This window comes from Anas acuta, chromosome 4, assembly GCF_963932015.1.
Source record: "Anas acuta chromosome 4, bAnaAcu1.1, whole genome shotgun sequence".
NCBI lineage: Eukaryota > Metazoa > Chordata > Aves > Anseriformes > Anatidae > Anas > Anas acuta.
The window spans coordinates 64,700,845-64,716,823 of record NC_088982.1 but is presented as its reverse complement, the minus strand read 5'-3'; the positions used below and the strand labels follow the sequence as shown (position 1 = coordinate 64,716,823).

General features: G+C 43.6%; 1 protein-coding gene across 2 annotated transcripts; it reads right to left on the bottom strand.

Moving 5' to 3' along the window:
• Positions 1–4,900: 4,900 nt before the first annotated feature.
• On the bottom strand, positions 4,901–14,956 carry ERI1 (exoribonuclease 1). Of its 2 annotated transcripts, none has more exons than XM_068681668.1 (7): positions 14,786–14,956; positions 14,326–14,501; positions 11,847–12,057; positions 10,681–10,764; positions 9,832–9,941; positions 8,581–8,695; positions 4,901–7,430 (listed from the first exon to the last, which is right to left on the bottom strand). In XM_068681668.1, the coding sequence occupies exons 1-7, from the start codon at positions 14,873–14,875 to the stop codon at positions 7,188–7,190; spliced, it is 1,029 nt and encodes a 342-aa protein (XP_068537769.1). In that variant the 5' UTR covers positions 14,876–14,956; the 3' UTR covers positions 4,901–7,187. The 2 variants fall into 2 exon arrangements, with proteins under 2 accessions (XP_068537769.1, XP_068537770.1); XM_068681669.1 differs by lacking the exon at positions 14,786–14,956 and adding an exon at positions 14,588–14,707.
• Between the last annotated feature and the right edge of the window lie 1,023 nt (positions 14,957–15,979).

Genomic DNA, 15,979 nt, shown 5'->3' with positions numbered 1-15,979 from the left:
AGGATCATACACTGCACATACGCAATGCATCCTAGATTCCACACATCATGGACAGGAGAAAACAACACGTACTGGATCAGTTGCAGAGGGAGCAGCGTCACTCAGTATTTATCTGAGACAGCTCACACTTCTTTAGTCCGTACAGCCTGTTTGTGGTGCTGTTTCCCCTTCCAATCTCCCTTCTCAGCCTTCTCTCACCTCCTCATTACCTCTGAGTCTTGACCTTTTCTGCTTGCTGCCACATCCTCGCAGAAATATTTTCTATGGAAATGTTTCACATGCAGACAGAATCAACCAAGCGCAGCGTTGTTCATTTACTCTCAGCCAAATTGCTCCATTAAACAATTAAAAAAGAATTTCCCATGTCAATGTCAATCAGTATCCACCACAGTGGACAGGACTCTTGGGTAAAGGACGGGAAGAAGGCATTTCTGTTTGCTGCCTGAAAGGGAGCTAAATCTTAAGCTGTGGCAGTGATTCCATTTGCATTTTAAAAGAGCATCTTCTGAGGATCACTCATTTTGGAAGCCTTGATCCAACCAACACTCGCAAGAACACCATCTCCCAGCCTAAACCTCCACCTGTGCCACCTTGTTGTGTGCTAATAACAGCACCACTGCTGGGATTGCTCCCCAAAGGTAGCCAGTAAGGCTGATATGGGTTCTCCAGAGCTCTGCTGTGCTCTCTCTGAAATGGTGAAGTGTACAAAGCAATGTAACAACTACCATGCTAATATCCTGCTCCTTACTCAGTCTGTCATTTATCACACACTGCTGTACTCAGCAGCACCAAAGCACATATACATGTACTCAGTACCTCAGTTTCTTCTACGACATTTCCAGTTTCCAAATCCCCCTGAAATAATGTGTAGATGATTTCTTTCCCCAATCCTTCAAATAGCCAGCTTTCAAAATGTTTTAAAAAAGTTATAGATGATTTTTTCCCTCTTTCAAGGCCAAAGCAAGAACAGCAGTTTTCCATACCTGAAGGCTAATGACAATCTGTCGGAAAAAAAGGCATGTGAATGGGCTTACTCACTCAATCTCGTAAAGCATTCCTCTACTAGCCCCCACGCAGCAGATCTGAAGAGACTGAGGAAGGTCTGAAGGAGAAACATGCCAGCGTGGCCTTGGCAGATTAGCAGGGAAAACGAAGCAAATGCACAGCTGAAAGAAAACATTTCCAAAGTTCTCAGCCATGCCAGCAGGCACCAGATCGATTCCCTAGAGGTTGCTCGATTTCTTTTACAGCCACGCTCCACCTGGTATTCTCATCTCAAACAAATTCCCCTTATCTGCAGGGCTGGCTGTTTACTGAGGGCTGCCAAGTGTGGTGGGTGACCTGCTTCGTGGTTTTATTCCCAGCAGAACACAGCCTGGCTTTCCAGACTAATGCATAGCAAGCTGTGTTAGTAGGAAAGAACAGCCCTCTATCATTAGCGAGAAGCAGGGTTCTCTGAAGAGTAAAGCAGGTCCAACAAATTTATCTGTGGCCAGAAATGCATGGAAAATTTCTTTTTAACTGAGTTATAGTTAAGCTATAACACCCTCTTGTACAAGGCATCAGGAATCCCAAAAATCCTGTTGTCAAAGTTCTCCCCTCTTTTTAGGTCCCTGTCATCTTCTTCCATACCTGCATAAACGTAAATTAATACAAGATGCCCAGTAGTGTTTAAGTAAGGAGAAGGTGGCTTTCTCAGTCTCAGAAAGCTGGCTGCTGTGCTGGACCATAAATTCCATATGAAGTGTTTTTATCCTGATCAGAGCACGCACAGTTCAACTACTTACCAATTTAAACTATGAAATAGTGTGAAATTAAAAAAAGGGACATTCCACAGAAGGGAGACTTCGAAACACGCTGTTTGCAGCCATCAGTAAAAATAAGCAGTGCCCAAGCATCCTGTTTGCTAGGCGTTTAGCTGCCTGTTAAAGGTGTGTCACGCTTCTTGGCCAGGCTGCTGTCCGGAGCCAGCACACCATCCCGAAGCTGAATGTGAGCACTGGTGAGGCAATCCCGGCTTATTGGGACATCTCTGGCTCACAGAGGTCCACTTGGCTGGGTGTACTCTTTAAAAATCCACGTAGTTATAACCAGAAACGTAAAGGAGGTCAGAATCATCTGCAAGGATTTTACCAGCGCAAGATCATTACTACCACAAATTTTTCAAATTGAAAAAAAATAATAATTACAAAAATAGCAAGTACTTAGGATAGTAGGCAAAAATCACTATTCATCCGTGCAACAGCATTTATTCTGGCAAAGGGATTCCTAGATACAGTCTGAACAAGTGATTCCTCCTACTGGGGTGTGCTGTGACAGGGATATTTCATTGCCATTCAGCGACCATGCACAGGACAGCACAGCACAGATGGGTGCAAGGGAAGGACAAGGCTGTGCAGAAGATGAAAGCTCGGTTTATGTGAACACGGGGGAGAATAGTTGTCCACTCGCAGGGTTAAGATAGCAGGAGTGTGGCAGTACTGTCCACGGGACACCCCCGAACTAGCTGGCTGCAGAGGAGCTGCCTGGGCCCGGCAATCCCATCTGAAAGCAGAACACACCCACGGGTCACCTCTGCCATAGAGAGGCTTCCGAGGCTCTCCTTACTCATTTGGAAAAGCCTTTCCTAAGTGCAATGCCATCACGCTCCTCTAATTTAAGGAGCACTTTCACAAAACTACTTCAGGCTTTTCTCCCCAAGCACAAACCCCTCGCCTGAAGAACTCCAGGGCAAAAGCATCAGAGGCTGCGAATGCACAGGCCAAACCAGGAGGAGCCCAACAGAGAAGTAACTTCTCATCCTCCAGAGTCCTGGCAGTGTCTCTATTGGCAGATCATTAACCCATGAAGCAGGAAGGACTTCTAAAACGAAGCGCCAGCTGGCTCCCTGTTACAACTCTTCAGCTAGGCCACAGCCAAGCCCAAGGCACCTACTGCAGCAGGGTGGAGTTCCCCACATCCAGCCCATTCCCAAAGGCTCCAGCTATTACCTGTGTGTCCTGACACCTGCCCCCCACAGCTAAGACCTCCAATTTCTTTTTATTGAGACTATTTTTCCTGTGAAACCTTTAAGCTGTGGTGAAAAGGACACTGCTTCCACACAGACGCTGAACAGGCCGAGACGGCAAGGAAGCACCAGGAGTACTGCGAGAGCCTCAGCTCGAGATCAGCTGAAGCTTTTACCTATTTCCACTGCTGGGAACAGCCCCCTCCTCAGTGCTATGTTAATTTCTGACAAAATATGGAAATGGCTACCTTATTGTTGGACAAGCACAGGCAGGAGCAGTCACCATGGACAACTGACCTGCTGTGACTTGTCCCACAGCCATACCTCACCGGCAGGTTCACGGGAGATTACAAACAATTGTGACCTCTTCTTCTCCATGCAGCTAGTCATATTTACTCAGACAGCAGCAATGAGACAGAGGTTATTACTCTTTAATCTTTCTGAGAAACCCTTTTTCCCCTCTAACACAACCCCAAGATTCTGTGAATCCCTCTCACGTTCACGCGCGTGTATTAAGAAATCTACCTGAAAGCACGCTCCTGTTGAAACGTCTGTCACCAGTTTGCCAGTAGTAGTGGAGTTGCTCAAGAACAGCTCCTGAAATGTGGAATTTAAACAACAACCAACCAAACAAAAAAATGCCTACTACTACTATCAGTAGGATAATGTCTGCATGGTGGTTTTTGTTGTTGTTGTTGCTTTTTCCTTGCATAAAGAGGAAATTGTAACTCACAGTTGTCAGTGAATTTTTCCAGCGTGAGATGGCTTCTTGAGAGCAGCCCTGCAGAGAAGCACCTGGGGGTTGTGGTAGATGAAAAGCTCAACAGGACCCAGCAGTGTGTGCTTGTGGCCCAGAAGGATAACTGCGTCCTGGGCTGCATCAGCAGAGGGGTGGGCAGCAGGTGGAGGGAAGGAATTGTCCTCATGAAGTCCCACCTAGAGTGCTGCATACAGCTTGGGGCCCCCAGCACAAGAAGGGTGTGGGGCTGTTAGAACAGGTCCAGAGGAGGCCACAAGAATAGTCAGAGGGCTGCAGCACCTCTCCGATAAAGACAGGCTGAGAGAGCTGGGGATGTTCAGCCTGGAGAAGGCTCTGAGGAGACCTCAGTGCAGCTTTTCAGTACTTAAAGGGGTCTTATAAAAGTTGGAGAAGGACTCTTTACTCAGGTAGGATAAGGGAAAATGGCCTTAAAGTAAAAGAGGATAGATTTAGACTAGACATTTGGAGGAAATTCTTCTCTCTAAGGGTGGTGTGAGGACTGGCACAGGCTGCCCAGAGAAGCTGTGGATGCCCCATCCCAGGAAGTGTTCAAGGCCAGGCAGGATGGGGCCTTGGCCAGCCTGGCCTAGCGAGTGGCATCCCAGTCCATGGCAGGGCGTTGGAGTTAGATCATCTCTGGGGTCCCTTCCAACTCAAGCTGTTCTGACTCTATGACTCCTCTAACAGACATCAATATTCACTACAGCAGAGATACGCCCAGCAAGATTCTCCTCTGCACGAGCAAATGAAACCTGAAAAAATGCTCGTCTGCAACACAATCACTACTGAAATCACCATACCACTTTTTTTTTTTTTTTTTTAATATTATTACTTACTCAAATGTCTCCTTCACCTTTAGTATAAAAGCATCCAGGAAAAAATACCCTCTAAGTGTTGTGAACTAGGTGCATTCATGAAATTTGAGCCTCCTAACCATGGTAATGTTGCTGGTACACCAGAGTAGACTGATGATGGGCCATGCTGGGACCTCCAAGATGGTCAAAGTCACGTTTTATGGAATGAATTCAGTACCTTATGCTTTAAAATATACCAACTTATTTTAATACAACTGTTTACATTTCAAATAAACAAACATTGATAAACTTCATTTTAAAAAATCACAGAATCAAACATTCTGCGATTCTATGAAAATTTTTAATTAGTTTACAGTCAGACATTAATATAGTTTAGGTTTAAAAAATGTCTGGAATTATTCTACTTATTTCTGCAACTCTTAAAAAAAACTACTCCAGCAATAAATAGAAAGCAAGTTAATATGTAACCCTTATTTCAAAATATTGTTCTGAAGTTATTTAACAAAAATAAACAATTCTGGACTTAATGTAAAATTACAATAGCTCTTCACTTATGAAACCTGTAGTATAATCCGTAGCAACTAATTCTTTCTTTGGACTGTGAGCGTGGTAACAGACCTGCAAATAAGACTAGTGATAAAGTCTGTGACATTGCCAGTCTCCTGAAGGGAGGTTTGCTGAGATAAAAATGAGTTTATCATAAAAAACCTTTACCACAGAAATTCTGAGACGGAAGAAGTTACTATGTTTTTTCACAATTCCAGAAGAGAATATTATCTCTACAGAGAACAAATATATAAGTAACAGTTTGTAGAGAATATGGGATTAGAATTAAGTGGTCAGAGTAAGTGTAACAGAGATTTTATCTTTCTGAAAATACATCAAGTATTTCTACAGAAAGAGGAAAATGTGAAGTTCAACAAAAGGCTACAAGTAAAACAAATATTCAATCACAAGAAAAGAACGACCATCCTAAAGTAGCTGTCCCCAGGTGCCCACAGCAGTGCCTGTAGCTATGAGTGGAAAGAAAACTGCCTTATTCCTACAAATCATTGGAGAATTGACCAGTATTTATCTCTCACATGAACTTATAATAATGTTTTCAGGTTACCACTGAAACAGTTAACAGACAGAAGAACAAGGGGAACCAAGAGGAGTTTGACTAGCCAAGCAGTAAATGTCCTAAACAAACAAGACTTTATCATGAATTATTAGTTCTGTTTCTTTTAAATAAGCAGCAGAAAGAAAGAATGAATTATAATACAGGGATACCAAACAAACTTTTTTTTTTTTTTTTTTTTTGACCGAGAGCAATCAAAATTCTGCTTTTCAGAACAAGCCATTCTAATGCAAAGCTGACCACATTGAAGCTGTACTTTGCCATAGCCCACTGAGGTAAAGTAAATGAACGGTTTGGCCACATTTGAGTATCATCTGGTGCCTAGGAGGAAAGCAGAGGAAGTTAATAATTAGATGTGACCTTCACTAATACAACTATATATATATAGTTATATACACACACACACACACACATATATATACACATACACCTATATATATATATATGTGTATATATATATATACACATACCTTCCAACCTTAGATTTCGGATAAAGACATAGTTCCATGATAACAGAGGTAGGAGAAGGTACCGAAAATAGCCGAGCAAGTCTCTAACTATGAATGAGAAGCTTCTTGTTTTGTTTTAAATAACAACCATGTAACAGAGAATTTTGAACTTGGTTTGAACTTATTTTTATTTCATTTTTAAGTCAAAATAGATGACAAATGTTCAAATAGGCTGTCCTTCATTTGATTTAGCTTGAGTGTAGCAGGCATAGGAAATTTGATCCTCAAAGTGAAGTTCCAAAGCACCTCCTATTTTAAATATGGGTTAAGAAAATTAATGCCATACTGCATGAATGGATTTTTTATTCAACGCACAGCTCGTATAATTGATGTGGTCAAAGACAAGCATATCCCTTAGATTAAAAAAAAAAAAAAAAAAAGAAAAAAGAAAAAAAAGAAAGAAACCCACACTACTTCTACTGCTTTAGAGTTGATGAATATGCTCCAATTTCTCAGACTTTGTGAAAAACAATTATCAGCAGGAATCCTAATGAGATTGCCTTATCAGCAGAGGCCAGCCCAGCCAATCTTTATTTCAGCTCTTCTAACAACACCTTGTTTGGATGCAATTAATGATATGCTAGATATCATTATAGTATGGAATAATGAATAAATACTCCCCACAAGCTGGTGTGGAACAGTAGCACACAGGCCTAACCAATCTTTGCATGTGTTTAAATTCCATGTCCTTAAAAGCTTACCACTTTGCCTGGATTTTGCATATCAGCCTTACTGCTAGAAAAGGTGCAAAAACCAGTTACAACAACAACAAAAAAAATCATCAGTATAAAAAACCAACGTTGTAACACAGGCTTCAAAAAGCTTCCACACTCTTTTTTTTCCAACAAAGACCATTAGTTAAGGTGCCTTCAGGTTCTGAATTGCTGAGAGGTTTGCAGAGGTTGCCGTTTGACAAGCTATTAACAATCTGTAGTGGGTATCTGAGAGCAGTTCCTAATGCAGAAGCCCTGAACTGTTAGTTTCTGTAACGGGGCATCTGTGGAGCAGGGGCTCCCTCTATGGGGGTTGAAGAGGAGACTGTCATGAGCTGTCCTGCATGCATTTTCTCATTCACTCGCAGTTCGCAGCCATCCTGCAGCATCCTTATAGCTATCCTTGCAATGTTTTTAGAGTCGTCAAGTCCACTGTGGGGTCTCCCGTCGTAGGTCATCCCCAGCTTTTCAAGCATGATTGTCAGCTTGGTCTGGTTCCTAGGAACCTGAGGGAGCAAGCGAGCCACATTTCAGAATTAGGTTCTGTACCAAGTCTTTTTAATCTAACACGCTGCAAAATAAACAGATGCAGATGTGAAGTACCACATACCACTTTCATGTTGCCTGTTGGTGGATCACTAACGATTTCACTTCAAAGCACCTTGCTGAGACAGACACTCATTTTTATAGTGGAGACGTAGTCAACAGAAGCTTGTCTAGACTCAGAACCATTTCAAGAGCTTCTCACCATGACAAGCACCAGCTCAAGATGTGCCAACGCTGGCAATGGTGGAAGTCACGGTCCAGCAAGGTTTAACGAGACTTATAAAGAAGGAATTACCAAAGTGGTGTAGCAGAGAGAATCAGACTTGTTTTCTTTTCAATTCTAAGGGATTAAGAAGCATCAGGTCCTGATTCTTACTGACCCCAGATTTCTGAACAGATTGGCAACACCAACAGTTGCCCCCCATGTCTACACAGATGAACCAAATCCCTTAATAAATGTCAACCTCCTTTTTCCTGAGGTTATATTAAATATAACGAATCCCTTCAAGAAAAGATTGCCAGCCAGGTCCAAATCGTATTCAGAGCAATGGTTTAGCTACACTGACTAGTAATTCACCAGAATCTCCAATAACCCACTTCATGGCAATGACAGTGAAGGAAAGCAGCGATAAGATCCAGCACTGAACCAGCATTATTTTTCTCCTGACAGCTTGATGCAACTGTAGATGGGTCCTAATCTCTTCCTGTCCCCATTTCTTTGTGAAAAAAGTGGAGTTATCTGGCCATAGTGATGCAACTTTGTTTTGTATTACATGGAAACAGGAAATGATAATTGCAAAATCAATACAGAATCTTTTCAGCTACTTTAAGATCCAAGAGCACCCATATGACATTTTAGACAATCCGTCATGCAACAATGAACACATCTGCTGATTCTTAAAAGCAAGATTAACATTAAAATGCAGTAGATGATACCATTTTCAATTAGTTAAATGAGATGTGGGCATGAATGACATTAGAAAATCAGGCTCCAGGCAACTAGATTAAGTTGCACTATTTTTATAGCGCACACGTCACAGTCACAGGTATAACAGGACATTCAAGATAAACAAAAATTTCCTGCAAGAGAAAACAATTATCTGTACAAACCTTATAGAAGTTCCCATATGATTTGCGAATATTGATCCACTTTTTGGCAAACGAAGGGTATTTAATACGGCTAACACGGCACTGGATATTCAGAAATTTACTCATATCCCAAGATCTTAACATATCAAAAGAAAAAAAGAGAAAGACATTAATAATGAATAACTCATATACTCTCTCTTCCACCTATTGCACATCTGAAACACAAAAGATGTCTTTTCTTTGGTGTCAGTAGAAGGAAAACTGCTTAGATTAGGGAAAGCTGTCTGCAGTCATGGAAAGGAATCTTTCAGTATGAAATTCTTAATGATAGGGAAAACAAATAGCAAAAGGAGCAACGTTTTCACTAAATGGTTTCAGGCCCAGAATGATTGTAACAAAAAATAGTACGCCAACTGCCTCAGCTACCACATTAACTCCAGGATAGCCAGTATATCAGAGGCTTATACAGTCTTTGCAGAAGGATATTACAACTGAAATTTCCCTGATCACTCAGGTATGCATACATTTATCTCCCTAACTGATGATATTGAAATAAAACCGGAATTCTTTTTAGAAGAACCAGACCTTTATGGAAAGAAGATGAAGTTATAACCCTACACACTTCTAGCTTTCCTTCCTGCAAGGAAGCACCCCAACAAGTTTGTAAGCTTCAAGCTAGAGTAAAGCCATTTTTCCCTTCTCTTGAAGCCATCTACACAATCTCACTGCACCTATTTTCTCAAGGGGACTCCCCTTAAGAATTCCAGACGTGTTCTAAAGCCATTAATCTAACTAGTCTTATACCAGTTTTGCCTTAATGTTGTCTTTTTAAAAATTTACTATTGCTTCCAAAGAAGCCAAAAAGGCCTGTGATTGATGGCCATTGTCCAGATCTTCAGGAATTCTGAAAAAGAGGGGCTGTGGTCAAAATATTTTTTTCACTTGGTAAATTGGACTTATGATAGGTTTTCTCATGTATCCATTCATCTCTTACGAAGACTTTTTCAAACCACAGTGAATTACAACAAGAAGAAAGGATAAAAAGTCTACTCAATGTCATTTAGCTGCATACAGAAGCCTGGAAGAGAAACAGTGCCATCTAATGGACTGAAGCTTCATTTCCAACTGCTCCCTTTAGCTTTCCTGACTTACTCGAAAGCTAAGATTGTAATACAAAAATGGCAAAATGGCAGTGTCATGATCCACTTTTAACAATAGTGTATACACGATTTTGCAGCTTTAGAGTGTGCTGAAGGTTACATACGGACATACCCATCTGTCAACATGCAATAGCTGTACTTTGTTCCCAGTTCTCGCTGTCTCATCCACTCTATGACGTTCTGTAGAACTTGAGGAAATGCATCAGCTTTATCAATGATGTCCTAATAAGGCAAAGAAAGCAAAAGCAACGAACACTTAAAAAACAACACAACAACAAAAACCCACAAAAACAACCAACAAACCTTCACAACATGAAGTGTAAGAATGATACTGCTGTATAGGCTGTATACCAGTATTATACTAAATAACTCACTAAGTTGGCTTCAATAGTCTTAAAAACAGACTACACATTAAAATAAGTCGGTAAGGGGACAGATTTTTCTAAACTGAAAAAAAAAAAAAAAGCACCACTAAAGAGCCAGACCTCAAATATCATCTATAAAAGTAAATAGATGTCCTGGTTTCAGCTGGCATAGAGTTAGTTTTCCTCCTAGCAGCTGGTACGGTGCTGTGTTTTGGATTTAGGATGAGAATAATGCTGATAACGCACTGATGTTTTAGTTGTAGAGCAGGGCTTACACAAAGCCAAGGACTTTCCAGCTTCTCACACTGCCCTGTGAGTGAGGAAGCCGGGGTGCAGCAGAAGCTGGAAGGGGACATACCCAGGACAGCTGACCCCAACTGGCCAAAATGGATTACAAAATGAATGCTTTTCCCTACAGCTCCTAAAAGGCACGAATGACCAGCTAAGTGAAGTCAATTCCAGGGTAACAGTTGGGAGAGGGCAAAAGAAACAAGGATTACATAAATGACCTTCCAGAAAGATACCACACAGATTTGAAAACATCAACACATCTCTTTTTTTCATTTTTCCCATGGAAAAGAAGTAGTAGAAATTACCTGGGTGATTCCTGTCAGACCAATACAGAAATTTGAAAGTTTGGGATTAACCTCTGGCTTCACATACTGCTGAAACGTATCCTCCTGTAACAAGAGAGTGAAACGGTGAGCAGCAGCCCGCTACGTAGCCCACAATGCAACTTCTTTGGCTTGCCCAGAGCTCAAAAGGCAATCAATAGCAGCTACTTGCCCAGCTGGAGGCAAAAGGGACTGCACACCTCCCCAGCGAGTGTGAGCATCCTGACTGGGCACCCTGAGATTCCCAGTGGGATGGGCGGATGGCTTGTTAGCTGGAACTGCCAGTAGGCACCATGGAGCAGGGACGTGGATGCAGGAAGGGAAAAGGACAGACTTCAATGAAGAGGAGGATTTGAGGAAAGAAGAGCATGAATAGAAAAAAATAAGCTGCTTCCTACTACTCTACAAGTAGCGAAACATTCTTGGTAATCTGCACACTCCTCTTTCCACAGTTAGAGGCATGCATGCAGCTACAATCTCATGTTGCATCACAATCATTACTGGAAACGCTCCTCCTCTTAAAACTTCCTGGTAAATGTTTATCAGAGGAATCTGCAGTTTCTCAGTTTCACAGAGTCATAGTTACAGTCAGATAGCAGGTTAAGTTTCTCCTAAAAGAGAGATATACAGGAATAGAGCACTTATGAGGCTGCAAAATTTCTACAGAGTATTTTTAAATCTGGGTTAGGCAGCTGCCAATCTATGAGGCAGGCTGCAGGAATAATCTAACTTGCTGAGAAGTGAGCTCAATGAACCCTCCTTTCTAGAATTCTGCATTAGTCTCCTCATTGCCTCAGAGGAGGCCGCAGACTGTCCTAATTCTTGTTTATGATGAATCTCCAAAGTCATAAAAATAGCTTGGTGGATCTTAAAGCACGGAGACGAGGAGAGGAAAAAAAAAAAAAAAGAAGGACTGAGAAACTGAAAGTACTCTCATATCAGCAGAGGGAACAGTAGAGGGTTGATCTTTTCCAGCTTTTTTTAGAAAAGATAGCTTTGCTTGTAAGAGGCTCAGAGGATAGGTCTTTAAGACAAAAAGTGTTATTTTTAATGAAGCTCAAAATCTACCTAAAAACTACTCCAGACTTTCCAAAGCAAAGAAGTGACACCAAAGAACAGCATACTGACACAGCAATTAGATCACTTACTATTTCCAGGGTATGAGTGTTCAATAAGACAATGGGAAACTCAATTATTTCATGTACGAATTCAGGTGGGTTTCCTTCTTCACAGGTTGCTTCAAAGTCAACAACGCAGATATAGTCATAGTAGCCGTCTGAATTAAGAACTTCCTTCTGCATCAGCTTCTGTTTCTTGTAATAATTCTTCAGTCTCTTTTTCAGCACATCTTTTACTCCTCTAAAGAGAGGACGAGAGTAACTAAGATTAATTACACTTTTGTTTAATCACTTATTTCACTGTTGTAGCACTGAAGCTATATGCAATGTTCAAAAGCTTGCTGTCTATAACCTGAAGTCTGAATTCCACTCTGTCACGCAGTTAACACTTCATTATCTGGGACACTGCAGAGGCTGCAATGTCCCGGACAACCAACAGGACCAGGTAACATCAGTATTTTGGAAGAGGCTCAGAAGCCCAGTGCAGAGACATGCAATAGCTCTGCAGAGCAACCTCCACTTCAGCAAGCCTCAGCAGTCCCTGCTTTTGCACAGCCCAGGCCTTCATAAATTGCTCACAGATGATCTCTGACACTGGGAGCAGTACTGCTTCCCCCATCTTTCCCTCTGTCCCCTCCCTGAAGCAACTGGCACTTGAGGCATTGTGCATCAGTGGCATGGTTAATTTCAGAATCCAGCTAAAATGCCCACTTTTTAATTTTTTGTTAGTTTAAATTTTAAAATTGACCTCGACTGACTTGATTAAAATAGAGTACTCTAGAATTCAGCTGTCAGAAAAACTTGCTGGCTTCAAATTTATGACTAACACTCACTGTGGCAAATGAATAAATCTGCTTACTGCTACTTTTTAACACAGACACTGCAATATACAAGCACAGGTGCCAGAAGAGCCACATACCAAACCAGAGTAGAACAAACCAGGCCCATTTACTCTTGGAAGAAGTTATTTTTGAAGTTTTACATTGCAAATTAAATGGAAGCAGCAGTGTTGTAGCATGTGATATTGTTAGAATAGCATTGCACTGATCCGTAATGAAAAACTGGAATCAGGCTATTAAACCTGGGTTTGAGAACATCAGCCTTTCTGCAAGCACTGAACTGGCTTTTCCGCTTTGATTTGTTCTTCTAGTTTAATTCAATAACAGTATCAAAGCTGACAGAAGTCAAAATTACTTTTTTTCCCCCCATGTAACTTATAATAAAGTAAGTTGAAAGAGGTGATGATCTACCAGCAAAATAACCTCAGAGGAAAGGATGATGCACGGCCACCTGATCAGCTCTCTGTGTTAGGGATGATGCTCCATTTGTTTACATGCAAGACATATTCTGATCAACGTAGTTGAATTAATTGACTAAGAAACCACTAAGTCTTAACTCAATAAAACAAAACAAAAAACACATTTAAATCTTTCTGTATTTACAACTGAATAAAAAAAAAAAAACAAACACACAAATAGAAAATTAATAACCTAGGAGGGAACCACAAACATGTCATTTGCTGTTTGATTTCTGCTGGGTAATTTTAGATCAGAATAAATGCTGAATAGCCATACAAATCCAGTTTAATTCACTATAAATTTTATCACACAACGGTAAATAATTTCCTCCTGAGAAGCCAAATTCATTTAATCAAAGGAGAAATTAAACAAAGTCATGTAGCCAGAACATTGGCAGACAGACGGGGTGGAGGTGGCAGGCTGCACTTCCCGTGCACAGCTCCTCCCCTGCCTTTTTTCTTTCCAATCGAATCTCTGCTCCTTCTTTTTTGCCTGGACATTACTACTCCTAGTTTTAGTCTTCTCTGGAAAGCTCAACTATTCCCTCCAGCCTTATTTCATTGCATCCTTTGTACTCCTCCAGCCTCTGGAGCACCCTCACTCCAACTTCTGACTTTGCTAACTCCCCAATGCCACCGTTACTCCCTTATTACTGTTGCCAACAGAAACAGCACGCTTTGTTGTTCCCAGCTGACTTCCTTATTTCCTACGCAGCAGGAACCACTCTCTATAAGCCTAGCCCCTTCCTCTTCCTCCTCCCTGGGCACAAGCTCAGCTTACCATACATTCACCTACCCCTAGTATTCTCTCACACCTGGCCAGATTAGCAAGCACCCCACCTACAGCTAACTGTTATCAGTGCAGAAGGCATTCCCAGACCTACCACCACAAAGTTTTAGCCACCATCACAGCCATACTAGTAAATAAGATTTGTTTTGAAGCAGTGCTGTCCGAGGACCCCTGCCTTTCCCCCTGGCACAAGGGCATGGCGAGGTGTGCCTCAGTCACGCATTTTTTCATGTCTGCATTGCCAGCTGAGGCAGCACACGCTTGAGACCACGTTAAGGGGTATCACACCCGCTGGCCCTAAAGAAAAGCCCCATCATGTTGGCACGCAGAGCACCTAGGGGTTTGCGGCGTGTCTCCTTTTCACTTTGTGGCGTGTGTTTAAAACAACCACGCAAACCAGAAGGGCTGCGACTGGGCCTGACCTGGTTTCAAGCTTGAACTCTGCAAGTTTACTTCTGAGCTCTTCCCGGCTCATCCTGTTGATGTAGCCGTTGGTGACGGCGATCTCCTTGTACACCGGGTCGCTGAAGGCGCCCTGACCCGAGCCGGGGCTCTTCCCCTCAGTGCCTTGCTCACCAGCCCCACCGTGCTGCTTGCCCTAGGAGGACAAAAAACACCTCAAAGTCAAAACGGACGGGGGATTTCACTCATATTGCGGCATCTAAACACACCAACCCCCCGCACCGTTCCGCTCATGACCCAACCGAGCGCTTCATTAGCTTATAACCGGGTTAAAAAGCTGTTAACGCTGAGGCCTGCCGGCCGGGCGCCTCAGCCACCACAGCGGCGGGGCGGGCTGTGCGCATGCGCCATGTTGGGCGGCGGCAGCGGCCCCGGCCCCGCCGCCATCCCCGGCCCCGGTCCCCCGGTCCCGGGGCTCACCGGCGGGCGGGCGGCGGGAGGCGGCGGCGGGCGGGCGGGCTGCGGGCGGTTCTCCTTCTGCTCCTCATGCTCCTCCTGCTGCCCCTCCATGGCGGTGGTGGTGCTGGTGGCGGCCGGGAGAGGCGGGAGGAGCGGCGGGGCCGCCCCCGGGGCGGGGAGAGCGGGTGAGGCGCGGTCACGCCGCCCGCCGGCTCCTGAGGGGAGCGGGGCGGCTCCTCGCCTCAGGGCTCCGAGTTTTAACCTCACGGAATGTCCTGGGGTTAAAAGCTTCCCCACAAGTTTCTTCACATAAGCACCGAGTGGCTGAGGGGCCTCTGGGTGTCGCCGTGCACCGCCCCCCACCCGCCCTCCCTCACAGACGTGCCCCGGTCCCTTGTGGTGAAAGCCAAAATCCCTGAGCCTGCAGCTTAGGGCACAGACAGGAGAAATCCCAAGGAAATCCACCCAGAGCAGAAGTTAGGCATCAATCTGATGGGGACTGACGGTGGCCAGCATCCCTCATCCATTCTGACCCTGGCCAGCCCCCCTGGGCACACAGATCTTGGTGATTATAAGAGCACATGTGTGAGTGGAAACAACTAAAACCTACAGAAGAACCCCAAAAAAGAGAGTAAAATGCACTTATAACCCACAGCTCTACGGAAAGCCACCCAGACAGAAAGCCCACCCAAAAGGTTTTGTTGCATTAGCCACCAGCAGAGGTAACAGCATCAGGCAGGCCCCACCTCCAGGCAGGCCTGGGCACATTCACTGATGAAGCCAAAAATGTTTTTGAGGCTTTGCAGTCAAACCTACAGCCAGAAGCCTGCAGGAGAGCGTAACAAAGGCTCCTGGGGGCTTGGCAGTGACACACAAGCCTCAAAGTCCTTTTGAGATCCCTGCCTTCTATGGGAGCTCCTTCTGCAGCACGGCACCTCCGCTCCTGATGCTGCACACATACACGCTTGCTCTCGTCTAAATATCCCAAATCAAGCTGCCTGGCCCACCAGGCACTGTGGCTCCTAATGCTTCTCATGGTTTATGCCAGCCAAGAAGCCACCTCACCTTCTATAGCCCCCGAACCTCCCCAGTGCTGTCAGCTCTGCCACAGAAGGGAAAGGCGCTTCTGGTTCTTTATTCACCACAGGGACCACAGACAATTCTGGACAGGAGCTTACAACATATGGTTTTCTGCTTCCCTCTCACTGGGCTGCA

Bases quoted from the DNA above. Each gene is read 5' to 3' on its own strand.
- ERI1 (XM_068681668.1), bottom strand. From the start codon at position 14,875: ATGGAGGGGCAGCAGGAGGAGCATGAGGAGCAGAAGGAGAACCGCCCG. The intron at 8,696-9,831 runs GTATGTCCGTAT...TGATATGTTAAG, and splicing joins TATTGCATGTTGACAGATGG to ATCTTGGGATATGAGTAAAT. The intron at 7,431-8,580 runs GTTTGTACAGAT...TTGCTCCCTCAG, and splicing joins CATATGGGAACTTCTATAAG to GTTCCTAGGAACCAGACCAA.